The 17,927-nt window shown below is 43.9% G+C and overlaps 1 protein-coding gene across 1 annotated transcript in view; it reads left to right on the top strand.

Moving 5' to 3' along the window:
- Nucleotides 1-17,927, top strand: part of ush2a (Usher syndrome 2A (autosomal recessive, mild)) — a gene marked incomplete at both ends in the record, with an annotated part of 371,709 nt that overhangs the window by 168,042 nt on the left and 185,740 nt on the right. The window contains 4 exon segments of the mRNA XM_080730052.1: nucleotides 3,621-3,778; nucleotides 5,248-5,395; nucleotides 8,223-8,378; nucleotides 14,066-14,213. Coding sequence (XP_080586178.1) covers nucleotides 3,621-3,778; nucleotides 5,248-5,395; nucleotides 8,223-8,378; nucleotides 14,066-14,213 — 610 coding nt within the window.

Below are 17,927 nucleotides of genomic sequence, written 5' to 3'. Positions count from 1 at the left end.
TGCTGTGTTTGCGTGTATCAGCTGGAGAAAGCACGCATCAGAGAAAGCACGCACCAAAGAGAGGTTAAATTGATCCCGTGTTCGGTCCTGGGTTGGGCTCGGGCTGAAAAATGGGAGACTTTGAGCAAGGCCTGAAAACCATGGTCAGGGGTGGATATTCTGACCGGTGCTGGGCTCTGATACAAACACACACACACACACACACACACACACACACACACACACACACACACACACACACACACACACACACACACACACAAGGAGAGGAGAGGAGAGAGCGGATGAGAGGTGAGAGAGAATGAAGGGATGAGAGGAGAAAGGGACTACATGAATGTAGAGGGAAGAAAAACAATGAATGGAATGAGAAATACTGGGAATAAATGGATGAGATGAGGGAGAGACAGATACTGTACAGGATGAGATGAATGGATGAGAGGGGAGGGAATGAAGGGTTGAGCGAGAGAGAGAGAATGAAGTGGTGAGAGTAGAGAGACGAGAATGAATGGATGGATGAGTGGAGATGGGCATAATGTGGGTATGAGAGGAGAGAGAGAGGGAAATAGACAAACGGAAAAAAGAAGGAGGACTAAGAGCGGAAAGTGGAGAGAAAGAAAAGGGAGAGAGACAGGTAGAGAATGCAAAGAGAGCGAGAGAGAGAGGGAGAGAGCATGTGTGTGTGTGTGTGTGTGTGTGTGAGAGAGAGAGAGAGAGAGACCAGCATAGCTTCTTTAAGTGGATGTAAAGTGCTCCCTTTTGACTGAACAGAGAACTGCAGGCTGGAAACACAAACACACTCACCCCCCCTCTCCCAATCTCTCTCTCTCTCTCTCTCTCTCTCTCTCTCACACACACGCACACACTCTCTTTCTATTCTTCTATTCCTCTCATCTAAATCTTAAACACAACATTGATGTTTGACCTGGATCACATCACTTTCCTTGACACATTGCTCTGTTTTCTGTGTGCGTGCGTGCGTGCGTGCGTGCGTGCGTGCGTGCGTGCGTGCGTGCGTGCGTGCAGAGAATCAAAGGAAAGCATTAAATTGAATTAAATGAAAGAATATAAAACTACATACTACAGTATATGGGGGACAGATGAACGTCCCCAGAGGAAGACAGTATTGGACCAGCATGTAGAATACCTACCACCATTACACCATTACATAATGGTCAGGTGTGCTGGTGTTGTTTTTGTTGTTCTTTTGGTTCCAGTTCAGTTCAAAATAGTGGAAACATGTAAATGAATAATTAATGAATTAAATAACATTGTTGGCTATATTGTCTAATTTAATTATTTCTCACCTAATTAAATAAAACACCCTCCAAATGATCACAGATGATCTAAATAACCAGATGAATTGAAGGATGAACTATGAATATTTCCCAACTCATTTCACAGCCTTTAATGTACACCCCTGTCACATGGTATCAGACATTACTGCCACATCAGTAGCAGCGTGCTTAATTCCTTAACGTCTGCGCGTGTTAAATGTGAATCGTGTGTGTTTTACGCCTAATGCCAACGGGTGCATTTTGCTCCATAAACCCTGTGATGTGTGAGAATATTAGCCGAGATCAGATGACAGCAATTCATAACAAGGGAGACACTTAATCACGATTAGCCCGCTATCGTCCGCTTAAAGAGCTTTAATTTCTGCTTAAAGAGCTTTAATTTTGGCTTTAAAAAGCTTTAGTTTCTGCTTAAAAAGGAGAAGAGCTCAAGGCTTTATTTTATTTTGTTCCATTTTGTTGTCAGAGACGGTCAGCTACAATGATGATGATTTGCTCTCGTGGGTTTCACAGCACTGGTATTCTACATTTATTCTCTCTCTCTCTCTCTCTCTCTCTCTCTCTCTCTCTCTCTCGCACACTCTCCCTCCCTCCCAATTCCATGGGGATTTGTGAGGATAATCCTCGTGGGGATTAGGTCGGGGCAACACGCAGACAAAGAGTGGAAATAAGCCAGTTATGCATTCACTGCTTCATTTCCCAACCTGTCTTTATTACAACCTACACTGATATGGGCTTACTATTGCGTGCACACACACACACACACACACACACACACACACACACACACACACACACACACACACACACACACACACACACACACAGTGATTGTCCACATTAAGTGCTTCCCCAGATGTAGTTTTGCTTGGTGGGTCCTGATAGGTGCGTCTATCTGCAGTAACCAATAAAAACCACACATGATTAAAGCAGAATAGCCTCTTAGTTCTCACGGCTGATCTTTTGAGCCCCTGTATGCATTTTTATTAAGGAAAAGCACTTTTGGCACCATACTGTTCCTTTTTTTTATTAGGTGAATGTAATGTAATTATCTGTGTGTGTGTGTGTGTGTGTGTGTGTGTGTGTGTGTGTGTGTGTGTGTGTGTGAGAGAGACCCATATATGTGTATGTCTAAGGATGCATGTATATACAGAACTGGTAACCACGTGCCTGCCTTTCTGTCAGACAGTTGTCATAATGTGTTCCTGTACTGTCTTCTCGCTGTGTGTATCTTTATGAGTGTGTGTGTGTGTGTGTGTGTGTGTGTGTGTGTGTGTGTGTGTGTCTGTCTTGATGGGATCATCTGTGTGCTCATGAGGTCTTGTTGTTGTGTATGTGTCCTCATGTGGTCTTCTCATAGAATGTCCTCATAACCCTCCAACTCTCTGTCCTGTATCAGGGAGTTAGGCGTTGTGTCCACTGAAATCATTTTCTTCAGCTGGCAGTGACTGTCTGCCATGCATTTCCATGGTAAAGACTGTGCACTCCTAATCCTAGCGCCCAAGCATTGCGCTTCAACGCTCCCGACATCAGGCGTTTTTTTTGGGCGCAGCGCCCTAACCGCTTCAAGCAGACACTAGCGACCTTAAGCAACGCTACGGCAACGGCAGATGACAACGGTAACTGGAAATGATCTGCGCTCGATAGATCAACCTGCCGTCGCCGCAGCAGTCTCTACTACGGCAGAAGGTCCCTTCCCACGTAGCACCTACTCCGTCTGCTGCGTGTACTCGTCGCCATGGGAACCAAAGCGTTCATTGAAAGGGGTGGGAACCCGTCGCCGCAGAGGCTTTGCTTAACCATTTTGACCGCTACGGCGATTAAGTCATTGCAGCCGTAGTCCGCCTGGCGTTGCTGTCCTGAAAATCATCGAGCTTAAAGTCGCTATTAGTTCAACTTTTGGAGAGGATTGCTGCTCTTGATCCTCCTGGCCGTGTCTGACAACGCAGTCATTTAACACCCAATTCTGAATTGTTATCGCAACCATGAGAAGTCCATGTTTACCATTGTTTCAGCCAAGCTATTTGTGCTAATAACGCAGATGACATTCGAGCACAGCATTGGTTGACAGGTGTATTACGATCCATGCCCCCAGCCCCTCTCTCCCAATACACAATCATTACGAGTATTTTATTTTTCCTTTCCATTTTTTTGGTTGCGGTTATTTCATGACATCATCGGGCGACATACCCCAGAAACAGAAAATATTTGGTGACCCATAGGTTGGCGAACTCGTCAAACTCGTCCGATGGCAGAGAATGAGTTAACCAGGTGTGTTTATTCTCCAGGTGTAATAACCAGGTGTAACCAGGTGTGTTTATTCTCCAGGTGTAATAACAAGCTACGGTCTCTGGCTGGATGGAGCACTTGTTTTGAACTCCAGCTCCTCCCAGAGGTTCTTTGTGGTGGAGGGTCTCTTTCCATGGAGCCAACACACTCTCAGGTTGCAGGCATGCACAGCGCAGGGCTGTGGAAAGGGACCATTGGTGAGTAAAGAGCTTACTAATAATACACACACATGCACGCACGCACACACACAAAACCTCATGCAAGACACACGCTCTCTAGAATGATTATGCAAATGCGGTGTGTGCACGAGCAAGGTATGTGTGCGTGTGTGTGTGTGTGTGTCTGTGTGTGTGTGTGTGTGTGTGTGCGTGTGTGCGTGCGTGTGTGTGTGTGTGTGTGTGTGTCACAGGGCGTCATAAAGGTGATCGATTCTCTGAGCTCAATAACGAGGGTTGTCGTGGCGATGGTGACATTTGGTAGAAATGCCACTCTGCCCCGTCGCCGCGACGACCCGACATATTTTTGGGCACTTTTCCAATATGGACGCCATATTTAGTCAAGCAGGCAGAGTTGCTGACGCTGCAGAACAAGAGCAGAGGAGATAGAGAGGAAAGGAAGGGAAACGAGAAGAGTTGGCAGAAAAAGACAGATTGGCATATTGCATGTTAACTTCCCTATAGTTCATTCAAATGTTATGTTTTACTATATGAACAAAATCATGCTTTATAATCATGATGTCAAAGGCAATCTGTAAAAATGTAAAAAGAAATCTTTGTGATCTTCGTGAGTTTGTGATATGGTTCGTGTTGCCCCCTTACACTTTGCTAGCCGAAATAGAATGGCTTGATAGATTAGCTGTGAAATTTCTATTATTGTATTATGATCTGAGACATAATATTATGTTTATAAACATGAGCCCGGCACCCCTCCTTCTTGCACGTCGCCGTAGTTTTTTCTTTTTTTTCGATCCCCCGGTCGTTTGCTCACCATGAATATCTGGATCTCCATTGACATAGAGTGGCGGTTTTGGCCGAGGCATCTTCTCCCTGTGCGTTTCGCGTGCGCGATCCGTGCGCATATAATCCAAGCATATGGTCCAGGTATGACTGAACAGTCGATGTGACCATTTTGGCTAGCTTAGCCCTTAGCACTCCAGCTATGCTAATGTTATCGTCTAAACAGTAAACGGACGGCTGCTAGGAAGCCTCTGCAGGGAATGGACCTGACGTCACTTCCGGTTCATGTCAGAGCAGCCATGAGCTATCGATGGACGAGCGGTGACTAGGGAAGGTTAGACGAACGCAGATTTTCGGATAAAAATAATTTATTTAGTTTTTAATGACCCAGTACGGTAAAAGACGGCGCGGCTGAGACATCCTTGCTCAGATGTCCGGTATATTCCGGTTTTAATATTAAGGGGCTCCCCGTGGCTTGGAAAGGGTTAATGTGTACCACCATCATATGGTCATATGGTTTTGTAATGTTTGTTGTCTTCATATTTTTTGTTTGTTCTTGACTTTATATCTTTAGTTTCAGTTTAGTTTTATGGTATACTTTATATCTGTTATATCCTGTGACTGTTTACTGTGTGTGTGTGCGTGTGTGCGTGTGTGCGTGCGTGCGTGCGTGCGTGCGTGCGTGCGTGCGTGCGTGCGTACGTTGCCAGGTGGAGAGTCGTACATTAGAGATGTCCCCAGATGGTCCGGTGTTACTGGACGTCTCCCAGCACAGTTCTCAGTCTGTCAGAGTTCGCTGGACTGCTCCACCCAGACCCAACGGCAACCTCAGCTACACAATATACTACACAAGCACAGGTGACACACACACACACACACACACACACACACACACACACACACACACACACACACACACACACACACACAGGAGCAGTGTATGATAAGACTTCAGCAGATCTCCATATTTGCTGTTTAGCTGTTTACATTATTCTATTTCCCACGTTGAGCACGTTCGCTGAGTAAGCAGCCAGAAATATAGATTACATCTAAAAACAGCTTCACAAACACAGGTTCACTGAAGCATTAAAACAAATACATGGAAATGGCTGCTATACCATGTTAGCTCCATATCTTTAATGATTATTATGATCATTATTCTACCAGTGAGACTCCCTAATCGGGAGATAAGCGACCGCCACGTCGCATACACAAACTTTAGAAGGCAATCGTAGCCAATCAGGAGGGAATATGGGAAATGGGACAGATCCATGTTGATGACATGACTTTAGAGATACTGTGTACCACTTTGTGTGATTTTAGGCCAAAATCTTTAGTAGCAGTGTCCAAAAATGTGTTTTACAAAAATCAGCCTGATGATGGTGCTAGAAGAGGGCCATGTGAGAAATCAGGCTGGAGGTTGTGATTTGCCATCCAAGGAGTGTGTGTGCAAAGTTTGGCATTGATAGGGCCAATGGTGGCAGAGATACTGTAGATTAGGGCCAAAAGTGTGACGTGACGGACAGACAGACGGACGGACGGACGGACGGACGGACGGACGGACGGACGGACGGACGGACGGACAGACAGACAGTCGGTGGAGCTTTTCCTAGTAACTTGCGACCTGACGGTCGCAATAAACCACGTTTTATCCTGATTTATACGGGGTCATAGCCCATTTACAAGCTCACAGCTTGTATGAACTTGAACATCAGCTATTTTTAATTGCGCAACAGGGTGTGCAACTCAAATAGCTTACAAACCAGGTTTGATTTCAGTTAACTTTTGACTGCTTGAGACACGAACATCAGCCTCAAGGTTCAGGTTGCTATTCTATTCTATTTTATTTCTTTTGCCGGTAGAATAGATTGCATTTCAAGTGGACAGAATGTCTTTGCGTGGGTTATTTGTCAGCCTGTTATTGTCAGCATATTTGCCGAAGCAGAAAAGGTGCTGAATGCAACCTAGTGAACAAACATATTTAGTGGGTTTTTCCCCCCTCCTGAAATATGGCTCATTATGGACAACAGACTGTGTTATGCAGAATTTCTAGGTGTGATGACATGGCTGCTTTTTGTTTTATTTTTTTCCCCCACCCATTTTAAATTGCCTAAGTTGTTATCCTGGTCGCTACTCTCCCTCTGCCCACCTCGGGAGAGTGAACTGAGCTCAGGCTTCCTTCAATGAGTGAGAAGGCCGCTTGGAGTTGGCCCGGTAGAACAACAAGTAGAAGGAACACGTTATTCCAACCAGTTCTTTTCCCCTCCATCAGTCAACCCGGCTGAACAGGGAGTGGCAGTATAGAGACCAGTATTACTGCATGTTTTTGTGAGGGTACCTACTAGGGGGGTAACAATACATTTAATAGCGATACGATACGCATCAAAATGGAAGATGATACGATACATGGACGATATTAGTTCATTCATGGCGATACAGTACGATTCGATTCAATGATTTAAAATCAATATAGTAACTATTTGGCAAAGAAATTAAATCTGTGTGAAACATGTCAATATAGTGCAGTTTCTTTTACGTTAAACATGTACTTTGATATTCTAGCAAATACATGGACATTATATTTCAACACATACTGTATGGTCAAACCCGCACCTTGGCATGAACACAGAGATTACACACATTTATCGATAGACCCTTTTTCATTTTCCTTCTTGAAATTGATAAATACAAGGCAGGCACAAGTACTTAGTATCCATACAATTTTGCTGTTTGCATATCGATATAGTAGATCGTTGCAAATTAAAATCAATTTTTCGATTCAGTTACTATATCGGTACAGACTTACTATACTATATCGGTACACCCCTAGTACCTGCCCTAGGAGACACAGGGAGAACATGCAAACTCCACACAGAAAGACCCTTTCGCCAACCCCACCTAGGGTGTGGGCACTGATGACGCGGAGGAGGGAACACAGCAAGAGCGATCTCTTCTTGCGTCCCCGACCCAGAGTCGCGTCCCCACGAGGGGATGGAGGTTAGCATTTCACCAGGTTAGCTTTCACCAGCATCAGGTGCTGCCTGCCGGCGCTCCGTCCCCCCGTGGGGTCGCGTCCCCACGGGGGGACGGAGCGCCGGGTCGGGGACGCCAGAAGAGCTCGCCCTCCCTCAGAGAACACGCCCACAGCCCATGATCAAAATTAAACTGCTGAATCGGTTAAAGGACTCTGGACTGTTTTATGGACACACGCATACCGATAACGCACATGTGCACGCGCACACATGAACACGAACACACGTCCGCGCACCCACACACACACACGCACACACACACGTGTACACACATAGGCTTTGATCTGTGCCTCCCAGAAGACCAGATGAAAACGAGTGGAGAGAGGTATAGGAGAGGCAGGAATAAAGGGTGGCGTTTCGCTCTGGTTACCCATAACCCTTCTTTGATACACAATTCCTTTATCAGCAAGCGGCTTGTTGTGTGTCTGACCTTTGACCTCTATCTCTCTTTCTCTCTCTCTCTCATAACGACCAAAATAAATACAAATATTATGTATTGAAATCATGTTATTTTAATAAAAATAAAAATGGAGTTAGCTTGTTGAAAGACTGACTTTAATCCAATCTATCTATCTATCTATCTATCTATCTATCTATCTATCTATCTATCTATCTATCTATCCATCTATCCATCTATCTATCTATCATTTCAGAGGGTGAAGGTGTGTTGTATGGTGGTCTGTCAGCAGGCACCTGGCTGTATGTGTCAGACCTCCGTCCGTACACCAACTACAGTGTCTGGGTGAGAGCCTGTAACTCACAGGGATGTGTGCAGAGTCTGCCCCGTGGTGTTACTACACTCCCTGCAGGTACACACACGCACACACGCACACGCACACGTCACAAAGGGCCATGCAGATTGGAAATATCAATGTTCAGAACATTAAGTAAAGTGTGTGTGTGTGTGTGTGTGTGTGTGTGTGTGTGTGTGTGTGTGTGTGTGTGTGTGTGTGTGTGTGTGTGTGTGTGTGTGTGTGTGTGTGTGTGTGTGTGTGTGTGTGTGTGTGTGTGTGTGTGTGTCTGATTGCATACAATAGAGGCTGATTGTGCATACTGATAAATGCCAAAGCTGATCAAGACAGTCTGGGGATAATGCTAACAACACACACACACACACACACACACACACACACACACACACACACGCACGCACACACACACACAGACCTACAGATAGACAGCTCTTAGTCAGAACAACAAAAGACTTGGGAAAGTTCTACTGTTCAAGTTCAAAACAAAGGCATGAGGAAGTATAAATTTTAAATAGCAGAGGTTTCCTCTCTTTCTATCTTTCTCTCCTCTCTCTTTCGTAGTTCTCTGCCTCTGGCATGTCTTTACTCTCCTTTAAGGCAACTGTCTGGATGCGTCCTTGTTCTACCAAAGAACAGAGAGAAGATAGCAGAGTGAGAGAGAGGAGTGAGGGAGGAGAGAAGAGGAGAGGAGAGAGAGAGAGAGAACGGAACATAAAAGTGCATAGTTTAAAACCATTAGTGACACCTCTGATATCCTACCTGCTAGCACAGCGTGGCACACTCTCTCTGTGTGTGTGTGTGTGTGTGTGTGTGTGTGTGTGTGTGTGTGTGTGTGTGTGTGTGTGTGTGTGTGTGTGTGTGTGTGTGTGTGTGTGTGTGTGTGTGTGTGTGTGTGTGTGTGTGTGTGTGTGTGTGTGTGTGTGTGTGTGTGTGTGTGTGCGTGCGTGTGCGCGGGTGTGTGCTATCTCTCTCTCTCACACACACACACACACCGTTTGAATGACCTCTCTACTTTTAGATAGCCTGCAGCAATTTTCAGCTGGTTTTCATTTCTATTCACAACCTGTTGGTTATACAGTATCTCACACACAAATAAAACTATTTGTATCCACCCTCTCTCTCTCTCTCTCTCTCTCTTTCTCCCTATCTCTCTCTATCGGCTGATACCAACCAGTAAGACTCCCTAACCGTCAGGTCGCATACACAAACTTTAGAAGACAATCGTAGCCAATCAGGAGGGAATATGGGAAATTGTACAGATCCATGTTGATGACATGACTTTAGAGAATGTGTACCGCTTTGTGTGATTTTAGGCCAAAATCTGTCGGGGGGGGGGGGGGGAGTGTGCAAAGTTTGGCATTGATAGGGCCAACGGTGGCAGAGATATGACTAGGGCAAAAGTGTGACGTTACGTGACGTGACTGACTGAGTGACTGACAGCCGGTGGAGCTTTTCATAGTAACTTCTGCTTTTTCTCTGGGCAGTTGAATATACTGTAGAATGTCTAACCCAACATGCGAAAATCAGGGAGCAGTGAAAAGGACGTTTTTCCAAATCGAATAACAATGAGGTGGATGGAGCCTGAGATTTTGCAATCATGGATCTGGTGGACACTAGATGGAGCTCTTTGCTAACATATAAAACAATTAAAAAAAAACTTTCGAAAACATCTGTGAAAACACGTGATTGGCAGTTAACAGGCATGATGAATTTGCAGGACTCATTCAATATGCGAAAATAGATGATAATATGGATTTGGGAGTGTAATTACAATGCATGTCTCATTAAAAACAATATATATATATTATAGTTGAAGGGTAAATAAATACACAGTATAATTTTTAAATCCTGTGTCCTCTCAGATCTTTACCGGTAAATGCATTTTGGAATGGCCCGAACGAACCATGGCAATTAGACCCTACCCTACCCTGACCCGAGGGACAAGTCAATATTTTAGACTCGAACCTGCTCGGTTCTCTGTTCGGGTCTCGGGTAATCGGGTCCTGGAAGACCCGTGCTATACCCTCTAGATCTAACCCCAGTCTCAGGGCGGACACTCTAACCACAAGGCCACGGGTATAACTGGCCAATCTGAATGATTTGCATAGTTCCAAGTCGATCAGGCCAACAGTGCTGGAGATTAGCTGTCCACTGACAGACACACAGACACGTTCCACAGACAGAAGGACAGGGGGCAAAACATCTCGGGCCACACCTTCGGCTAGGCGGAGGCAATAGCAAGAAGAACAAAGAGGTAGTAACATAAAGGGAATAAAGTTCCAGAACCAAAGGAGGTATACTACAGTATGCTGTTATTTTTACATTTCTCAATTGTTTCTGAAAGATTTTTACCCTTTTCATGGAATTTATATAACACCAGTCATATCAGATCTCTGATCATCTAGCTATATCACCTATGCAAGTTATAGTAGTAGTAGTAGCAGTAGTAATGATTGTAATAATTGTAGCTGTAGTATTAGTTATAGGGATAATACTGTAGTGTTAAACTGCAGCTCAGTTTAGTTATCTTGTGCTTCAGAGCATACAGGAAGCTTATTGTTCCAGGGACTTGAATGTCTTTCTGACAATTCTTACACACACACACACACACACACACACACACACACACACACACACACCAATACGCAAGCATGCACACACAAGCACACACAGACAGACACTCGTGCGCGCACGCACACACATGGGCCTCAGGGCACGAGATAAGTCACCTGCTTTGTCCTGTTTTCTGTTTTTTGTTGGGGTGTTGTTTTTTGTCGCCGAGCTGTTTGCTGTCATTCTGAAAGACTGATGAGTCTCCAGGGTGTCAGTAACCTCTGGCACTACACACACACACACACACACACACACACACACACACACACACACACACACACACACACACACACACACACACACACACACACACACACACAAGCGCGCATCAAGACATGTCCAGGATGTCCCCTCATCCATCAAGGCATTAGGCCAAACAGTTTTGTAAATAATAATTTTGTGCTTTATCTGTCTCACCACATCTTCATCACACTCAAAATTAACACACACACACACACACACACACACACACACACACACACACACACACACTGGGGTTTTGTTTGTGTGCGTGCGTGCCGTGCATGCGTGTTGCATTGGATGCATCTCAACTAGCAAGTTGAATTTTATAACCACCTCTAATACAAACCCTGTTCAAACAGCCATTATGTTGAAGTCCTTTTCAAGCTGTTTAACCAAAGACCGTGTGTGTGTGTGTGTGTGTGTGTGTGTGTGTGTGTGTGTGTGTGTGTGTGTGTGTGTGTGTGTGTGTGTGTGTGTGTGTGTGTGTGTGTGTGTGTGTGTGTGTGTGTGTGTGTGTGTGTGTGTGTGTGTGTGCGCGCGCGTGTGAGAGAGAGAGAGAGAGAGAGAGAGAGAGAAGTCTTCTTTAGTAATCAGTGTTGTAGTGGACAGACGAACCACAGCTTTGATTGAACGAGGGTCACTTTACACTATGGTCCGCTGTTCACTCCTCTTCTTAGCATCTGCTTGTTTCTCTCTCTCATCCCCTCTCTTACACTCTGTTGTCTTACAAATCTACCGTTGGAGTGGAAAACTGTTGTTACAAGAGGATCATAATGCTGCGCTCTGTGTGAGTGCGTGTGTTTTGTGTCGGATGTATTCACACACAGCTAGCTAATAGCAAATAGATTTGTCTACTTGCTATTAGCGTGCGTGTTATTATGGCCTTTATTGAAAGGATAAACCCCTTGAGATGTATCATCTCATTTTTGAGAGGGTCCCTATTACAAAAATACAGATAGACAGAACAATACATTACATTACATTACATACAATAACAAAACGACACAATACATCCATACAAACAGACAAGACAAGGTCTCTCCGAAAACTTAGCCGCTCCCACCCCACCAATTCAACCCACAAATAGGGAAATAACTATATAGTCCACATCAGCAAAAGAAAACAAAAGCAGAAAACAGAAAACAAAGCAAAATTTGAAGCATGAACATGGTGTTTGGAGGTGAGTGAGAAGAGATTCTTTTAAGTTAAGGGAGGAAATTTATCTGAGAGAGCTTGGTGGGGCGGTCCAGTGTGTGCATGCAAGCTGGTGTGCGTGCATTCTCCTGACAGGTGCTAAGGTTAGGGTAATTGGTTATAGTTATAGGGTCAGTGTTGGGTTACATATCTGTTAGATTACCTGTTAGGGTGTAGTAGGGCACAATTATTACATAATCGTCTAATCGCGATTATTTGACATAATCTTATTTACACAGGAAACCATTGAAGTATCTCATATAACATTGAATGACAGACAGATAGAACACAGTACTATGCAGTAGATATAGTCAGGATAAAATAAAATAAAAAGAGGCTAAAAAAACAGGGCAAAAAATGTATACGTACAGTAGGTAAATACAAAGAAGGTTCAGCTAGGGGAGGGTAAGGCTGGGATAGGTTTATTATTGCCAGTGTCGAACGGCTGCTGCCTGTAAGTGGTTTTTCAGGGCGATTTTAAAGGATGCTAGGGAACCACACTCCTTTAAGGCCTTCGGTAAGGCATTCCACATTTTGGTGGTTTAGCAGAAGAACGAGTTTGACCCATTGTTTGAGTTGACTCTGGGTTGAACGTGATCTGTGGCGCTGCCTCTGGTGTTGTAATTGTGGACGTCCTTAACGTTTATAAAGTATTTTGACAGGTACACGCTGAATTATTGCACCAGCTATGGTTTTCAGTGTGTTGAAGTTGACCATCGGGGCGATCCTCTGTAGGAAACGAGTTTGTTGGTTGATTTTATTTGAAGTCATCTTTTCGCTGGAAAGATTAGCTTCAAGGATACATCCTAAGTAAAATGTTTTCGTATTATGACTTTGTCATAACACGTTTTTTGTATTATGACCTTGTCGCCCACTTTGATTGTGAAGTTATCAACCTTAAATCTTAAACCTTTAATGTTAGTGTAAGGGTTTCCCTGCAAGCCAAATGACGTCATGATGATGTTGTGATAACGTCCTCTGGTGACTCCGGTGACGTTCAGAACTAGGCCAGATCACAGCCCATATGGGGATGATCGTCATTACCAGGACGTCATATGGTCTACTCTACAGGATTATTGTTATTGTTTGTAATGTTAGTTGAAATATGAGCATGTAAGGTTATATTCTGGGACATATCTGACTAGTTATGATGACTAGTTTATCTGGCCTCGATCCGACCCTCTCTGATTAATCCAGGACGTCCGTTTTCGTGGGCAAGATTTATGTTGGTTGAAATCAGGTGATATTCTTGGCCAGATCTGACTAGTCATGGTTTGACTTGATCTGGCCCCAATCAAGACGTCACTGATTGGTCCAGGTCCTGGCCGTGCTTGCTGGGTTTAGGTTAGTTTGAAATTCATTTCCCTCGAAGGTTTTCAAAACCAGTGTGTGTGAGTTTGTGCCTTCCTTCATGTGTATGTGCGTGCGTGCGCAACATTTCTTTTCATTATTCCTCTTTACCGTTTTCTTTCCCTCTCTCTCGCTCCCTCCCTTCAGGCTCGCTCCTCTCTGCTCTCAGTTCAATTGTTCTCAGGTCAGCAACAACATCATGATGGGCTGTTTTACAGGACTACATAGGGAAGCTACTCACCGCTGGAATCATAGATGGACTGTTTCTATCTCCTTTTGATTGTTTCTCAATTTCTCCTCTCCTCTCCTCTCCTCTCCTCTCCTCTCCTCTCCTCTCCTCTCAGCTCCTGCTGGTTTGTCACCCCCCAGGCTGACTGGTTCCACTGGTACCAGTCTGAATGTGTCCTGGTCCGCCCCGAACAGAACCAACTCTCCTGACCCGCTCCACTACAGCCTGCACATGAAACCCTCTGAAACCAGTCCTGTCGTCATGTAAGAGACAATACCCTGTATAGCCTGTATATTATGCATATCGTCGTTGTCGGGTGGAAACCTTGTATGTCCAAAAGCGTTCATTTTGTATTTATCATTTAAAAAATGAACTAAACTAGTGAAAACAGCCGATCTACAAGCACACAACACCTCACAACGCGAGGCGTTCACCTCACAACGCGAGGCGTTGTGTGCTTGTAGATCTGCTGTTTTCACTACTTTTGTGCGATAGTCTTGTATGATGAAGCAGGGCTTTGCTTCGCGAAAAAACTTACACGTTTGAAACATGGAGATACGAGGTTTCTGCCCGACAGTGACGATATATAACATGTATGACAAACACATGTAGAACACATTGATACACAGACCTGTATTATATTAAAAGTGTTTGACGCATGAACTCACACACACGTGCGCACGCGCGCGCGCGCACACGCACACACACACACACACACACACACACACACACACACACACACACACACACACACACGCGCACACACACACACACACACACACACACACACACAAGGGGATATGTCAGACAGTAAGTGTCATAAGAATATGACAGACAGAGAGAAAGGTAGACAGAACGATGGAGGGGGGGTGGGTAGAGTAAAAAAGACAAGAAGGAAAGAGCGGCCGGGGGAAAAATGGTAGTGGGAGAGGAAGAAAGGTTGAGAGAAAGCGATAGAATGGAGAGCGAGAGAGAGAGAGAGAGAGAGAGAGAGAGAGAGAGAGAGAGAGAGAGAGAGAGAGAGAGAGAGAGGTGTGCATTTGATATGTATTCATTACATGCTTCCTGACAACAAATTGCAATTTAATCCAAGAAGAGGAGGCTCTCATTGTGTGGTGATAAATAAATGACTAGCTACATGTATTATATATCAGAGTGCCCTGCCCTCCTCCACTATGGAAATCTCATTGTTCTCTGATTTATTCATTCACTCATTCCCTCCATCTGCCGGATGCTAAATGGGTATTGCTCCCTCATTTATGACAGCGTTCTTTGACTTCTTCTTTTCTTCTTTCCTCCCCTTTTCAACAGCCGATTGGATTGGGCTGTGTGATTATTTGAGGTGTTTGATAAAAGGCAGGGAGAAGCTTTCCATAGATGTCACTGGTATGCGTTTAACGTGCTCAGTCGGTGGCTTTATATTGTATTCAAGCCTGCCAAATCTGATATTGTCATGTTTGTGAAGCTGTTCTGTTGGCCTGGTAGTCTAACGTTATATTAAGATCTGAAACAGTCATAATGAAACTTTTGACAACAATTAGCAGTCCCTTTCAGTTCCTGGATTTCCAGATTACTGATCATTATTCAGCCATCTAATAGCAGAAACATTTGTACCTGAGTCCTGAGACACCAAATTAATGCTGTTAATTCATTGACTGAGAGGTATATAACTGACTGAGAGGTATATAATAAATGAATTAATTCAGTAGCTTCTGCCATGATTTTTCAGAGTTTTTACTTTATTTTCAACAGCTCTATGAATGCACCCTGTGTCCATATGTAAACAGAAGCTCCCGGTCGTGGCAGACAATAGTCTATACTTTCAATACAAATATATATTTTAACCACGATTATCCGTGCTTTTGTTATGGTCCGTAGAAAAGGTCTTGTTTTGACCAAGAACGCGATCTTGGAGAAGATTCCAAGATATGTCCACCCGTGGTCTCCCCGCGTACGAGAGACCGCAGGCCAGGGTTAACAACTTGGAAACTCTCTGGAGTTGCTATAAATCTTGGAACCAACCAGGACGAGCACTAGGAAACACTGGTTTAAAGAGAATACTGTACAATATCTAGAAACCCTTTGGTTCAAGACACATCCTATTATTATTTGTTCTTCTTAAGATTTCAATTTAGGAGTGGAATAAAAGCTAGAAATTCTTTGCATGCATTTTTAAGGGAAATCATGCAGCTGGTTTATTTCATTTAGAGTTATTGTATTCAACCTGATGGTTCCGTGGCTGCTAACAGGACCTAGAGGATGTCTAGAGAGATACATGTCATTACTGTTCTGTTTACATTTTATGTGTGACTGCAAAACAAATGTTTGTTTCCCTGCCTGCAGCAATGCATGGCAGGGTATTGGAATAGTTTGTTTGGAGGCAATCATGCGGGGCAATCCTGCTCAGAGGGAACAGTTAGCGGTTTAGTGTTTTGCTAAAGGAGACATCGACACAATGCCCTGATGATGGACTTTTAGGCTGAAAGGGCAACAGATCAAGGGCACAGTCAAGGTCAAAGTCTGACTGATAGAAAAATAACTTGAGAACAGATGGGCAGCGTTTCAAGAATCACAAGAGGGGTTTATTTGTCACTCACGCAGTACAAGCTGCAAAATGTTGTGAGACACGCTCCACAAGACTGTGCAACAACAGCAATATAATACAGTATACTCAAGATAATATGAATGGTACTGGACTGGAATTAAATAAAATACAATAAAATGAATAAATACAATAATGTTAACAGTCATAGCAACAGGGCATGTGCAATGGGGTTATGTACAGAATGAGGGGGGTTTACTAGAAGGCACAGGGAAGTAGATATACAGTACGCAGATACACATCAAGTACACTTTCCTGTGTAAGAATGTGCAATTACAGATGATATGAAGTACATCAATTTTATCTATTATATGTACCTTGATCAATGATGGAGGCTTACCCAAAGAGATGGTAAGTCGCTCTGGATAAAAGCCTAAATTCTAATAGTAAATTTTTTGGTTCTGTTTTGGGTGGAAAAGGTTAAAGACATTGGCCGGATTTCCCAAAGCGATTTTAGCCCATCGTAGCTCAGAGATCGTAGAGATCAAGCCCCGACCGTCATGTTCCCGGGTTTACACAGGTTCGGGCAGAGCGACTTATTTAGCCCCCTACAACTACACCAAGATTCAGATTTCACAAACAAAGTCCTTAATCAAGTCTCACACCTGTCTAAATACGGTACGGCATTCTATAATTACCCGTATCCTCTGTGTTCTTTAATAAGAAGCCTTTTTATCCGATCGATGTCTGTTTATCTCAATGGGGTTGGTGCGCATGGGGAATGCCAGGAAATACATGGGAAAACAGAAAGCGATCGGATAAAAAGTCTTCTTATTAAAGAACAGAAAGAATACGGGTAATTATAGAATGCCGTACCGTATTTAGACAGGAGTGAGACTTTATTAAGCGCTTTGTGAAATCTGAATGTCGGTGTAGTTACAGTAGGGGGCTAATTTAGTCGCTCTGCCCGAACCCATGTAAACGCGGGAACATGACGGTCGGGGCTTGGTCCCTACGACCATGCGTGAGCTACGATGGGCTAAAATCGCTTTGGTTAACCCGGCCAGTGTGATTTTTCCCCCCTACAACATAATCATCAGGTATTATGATTATACTTGGAGGATGATTATTTTCAAAAACGTGTACAGAAAGTGTTAAAATTATGTTTTTGTGTGCACACCCACCTGCTCATTAGGTATGCTTGGTTTTCAGGTGGGTAGTGACCCAGCTGAAGTAGCCACACCCACAGTGTTGTTGCATGGTAAAAAGGGGAGGGAATGATTTTTAAAAAAAAGTCATTCAATCAGTGAATTTCAATTGGGCCTTTTGACCCAGAGGCTTTCAGCTTCAGGGAGACACCAAAAATACACATGGAAGAAATATTTGCTTATTATAACCACACTTGGGGGTCTATTAAGTTATGTTAACTCCATAG

Source organism: Nannobrachium achirus, assembly GCF_963921795.1.
Source record: "Nannobrachium achirus genome assembly, chromosome: 7".
Lineage (NCBI taxonomy): Eukaryota > Metazoa > Chordata > Actinopteri > Myctophiformes > Myctophidae > Nannobrachium > Nannobrachium achirus.
This window is presented reverse-complemented; position numbering and strand designations above follow the sequence as displayed.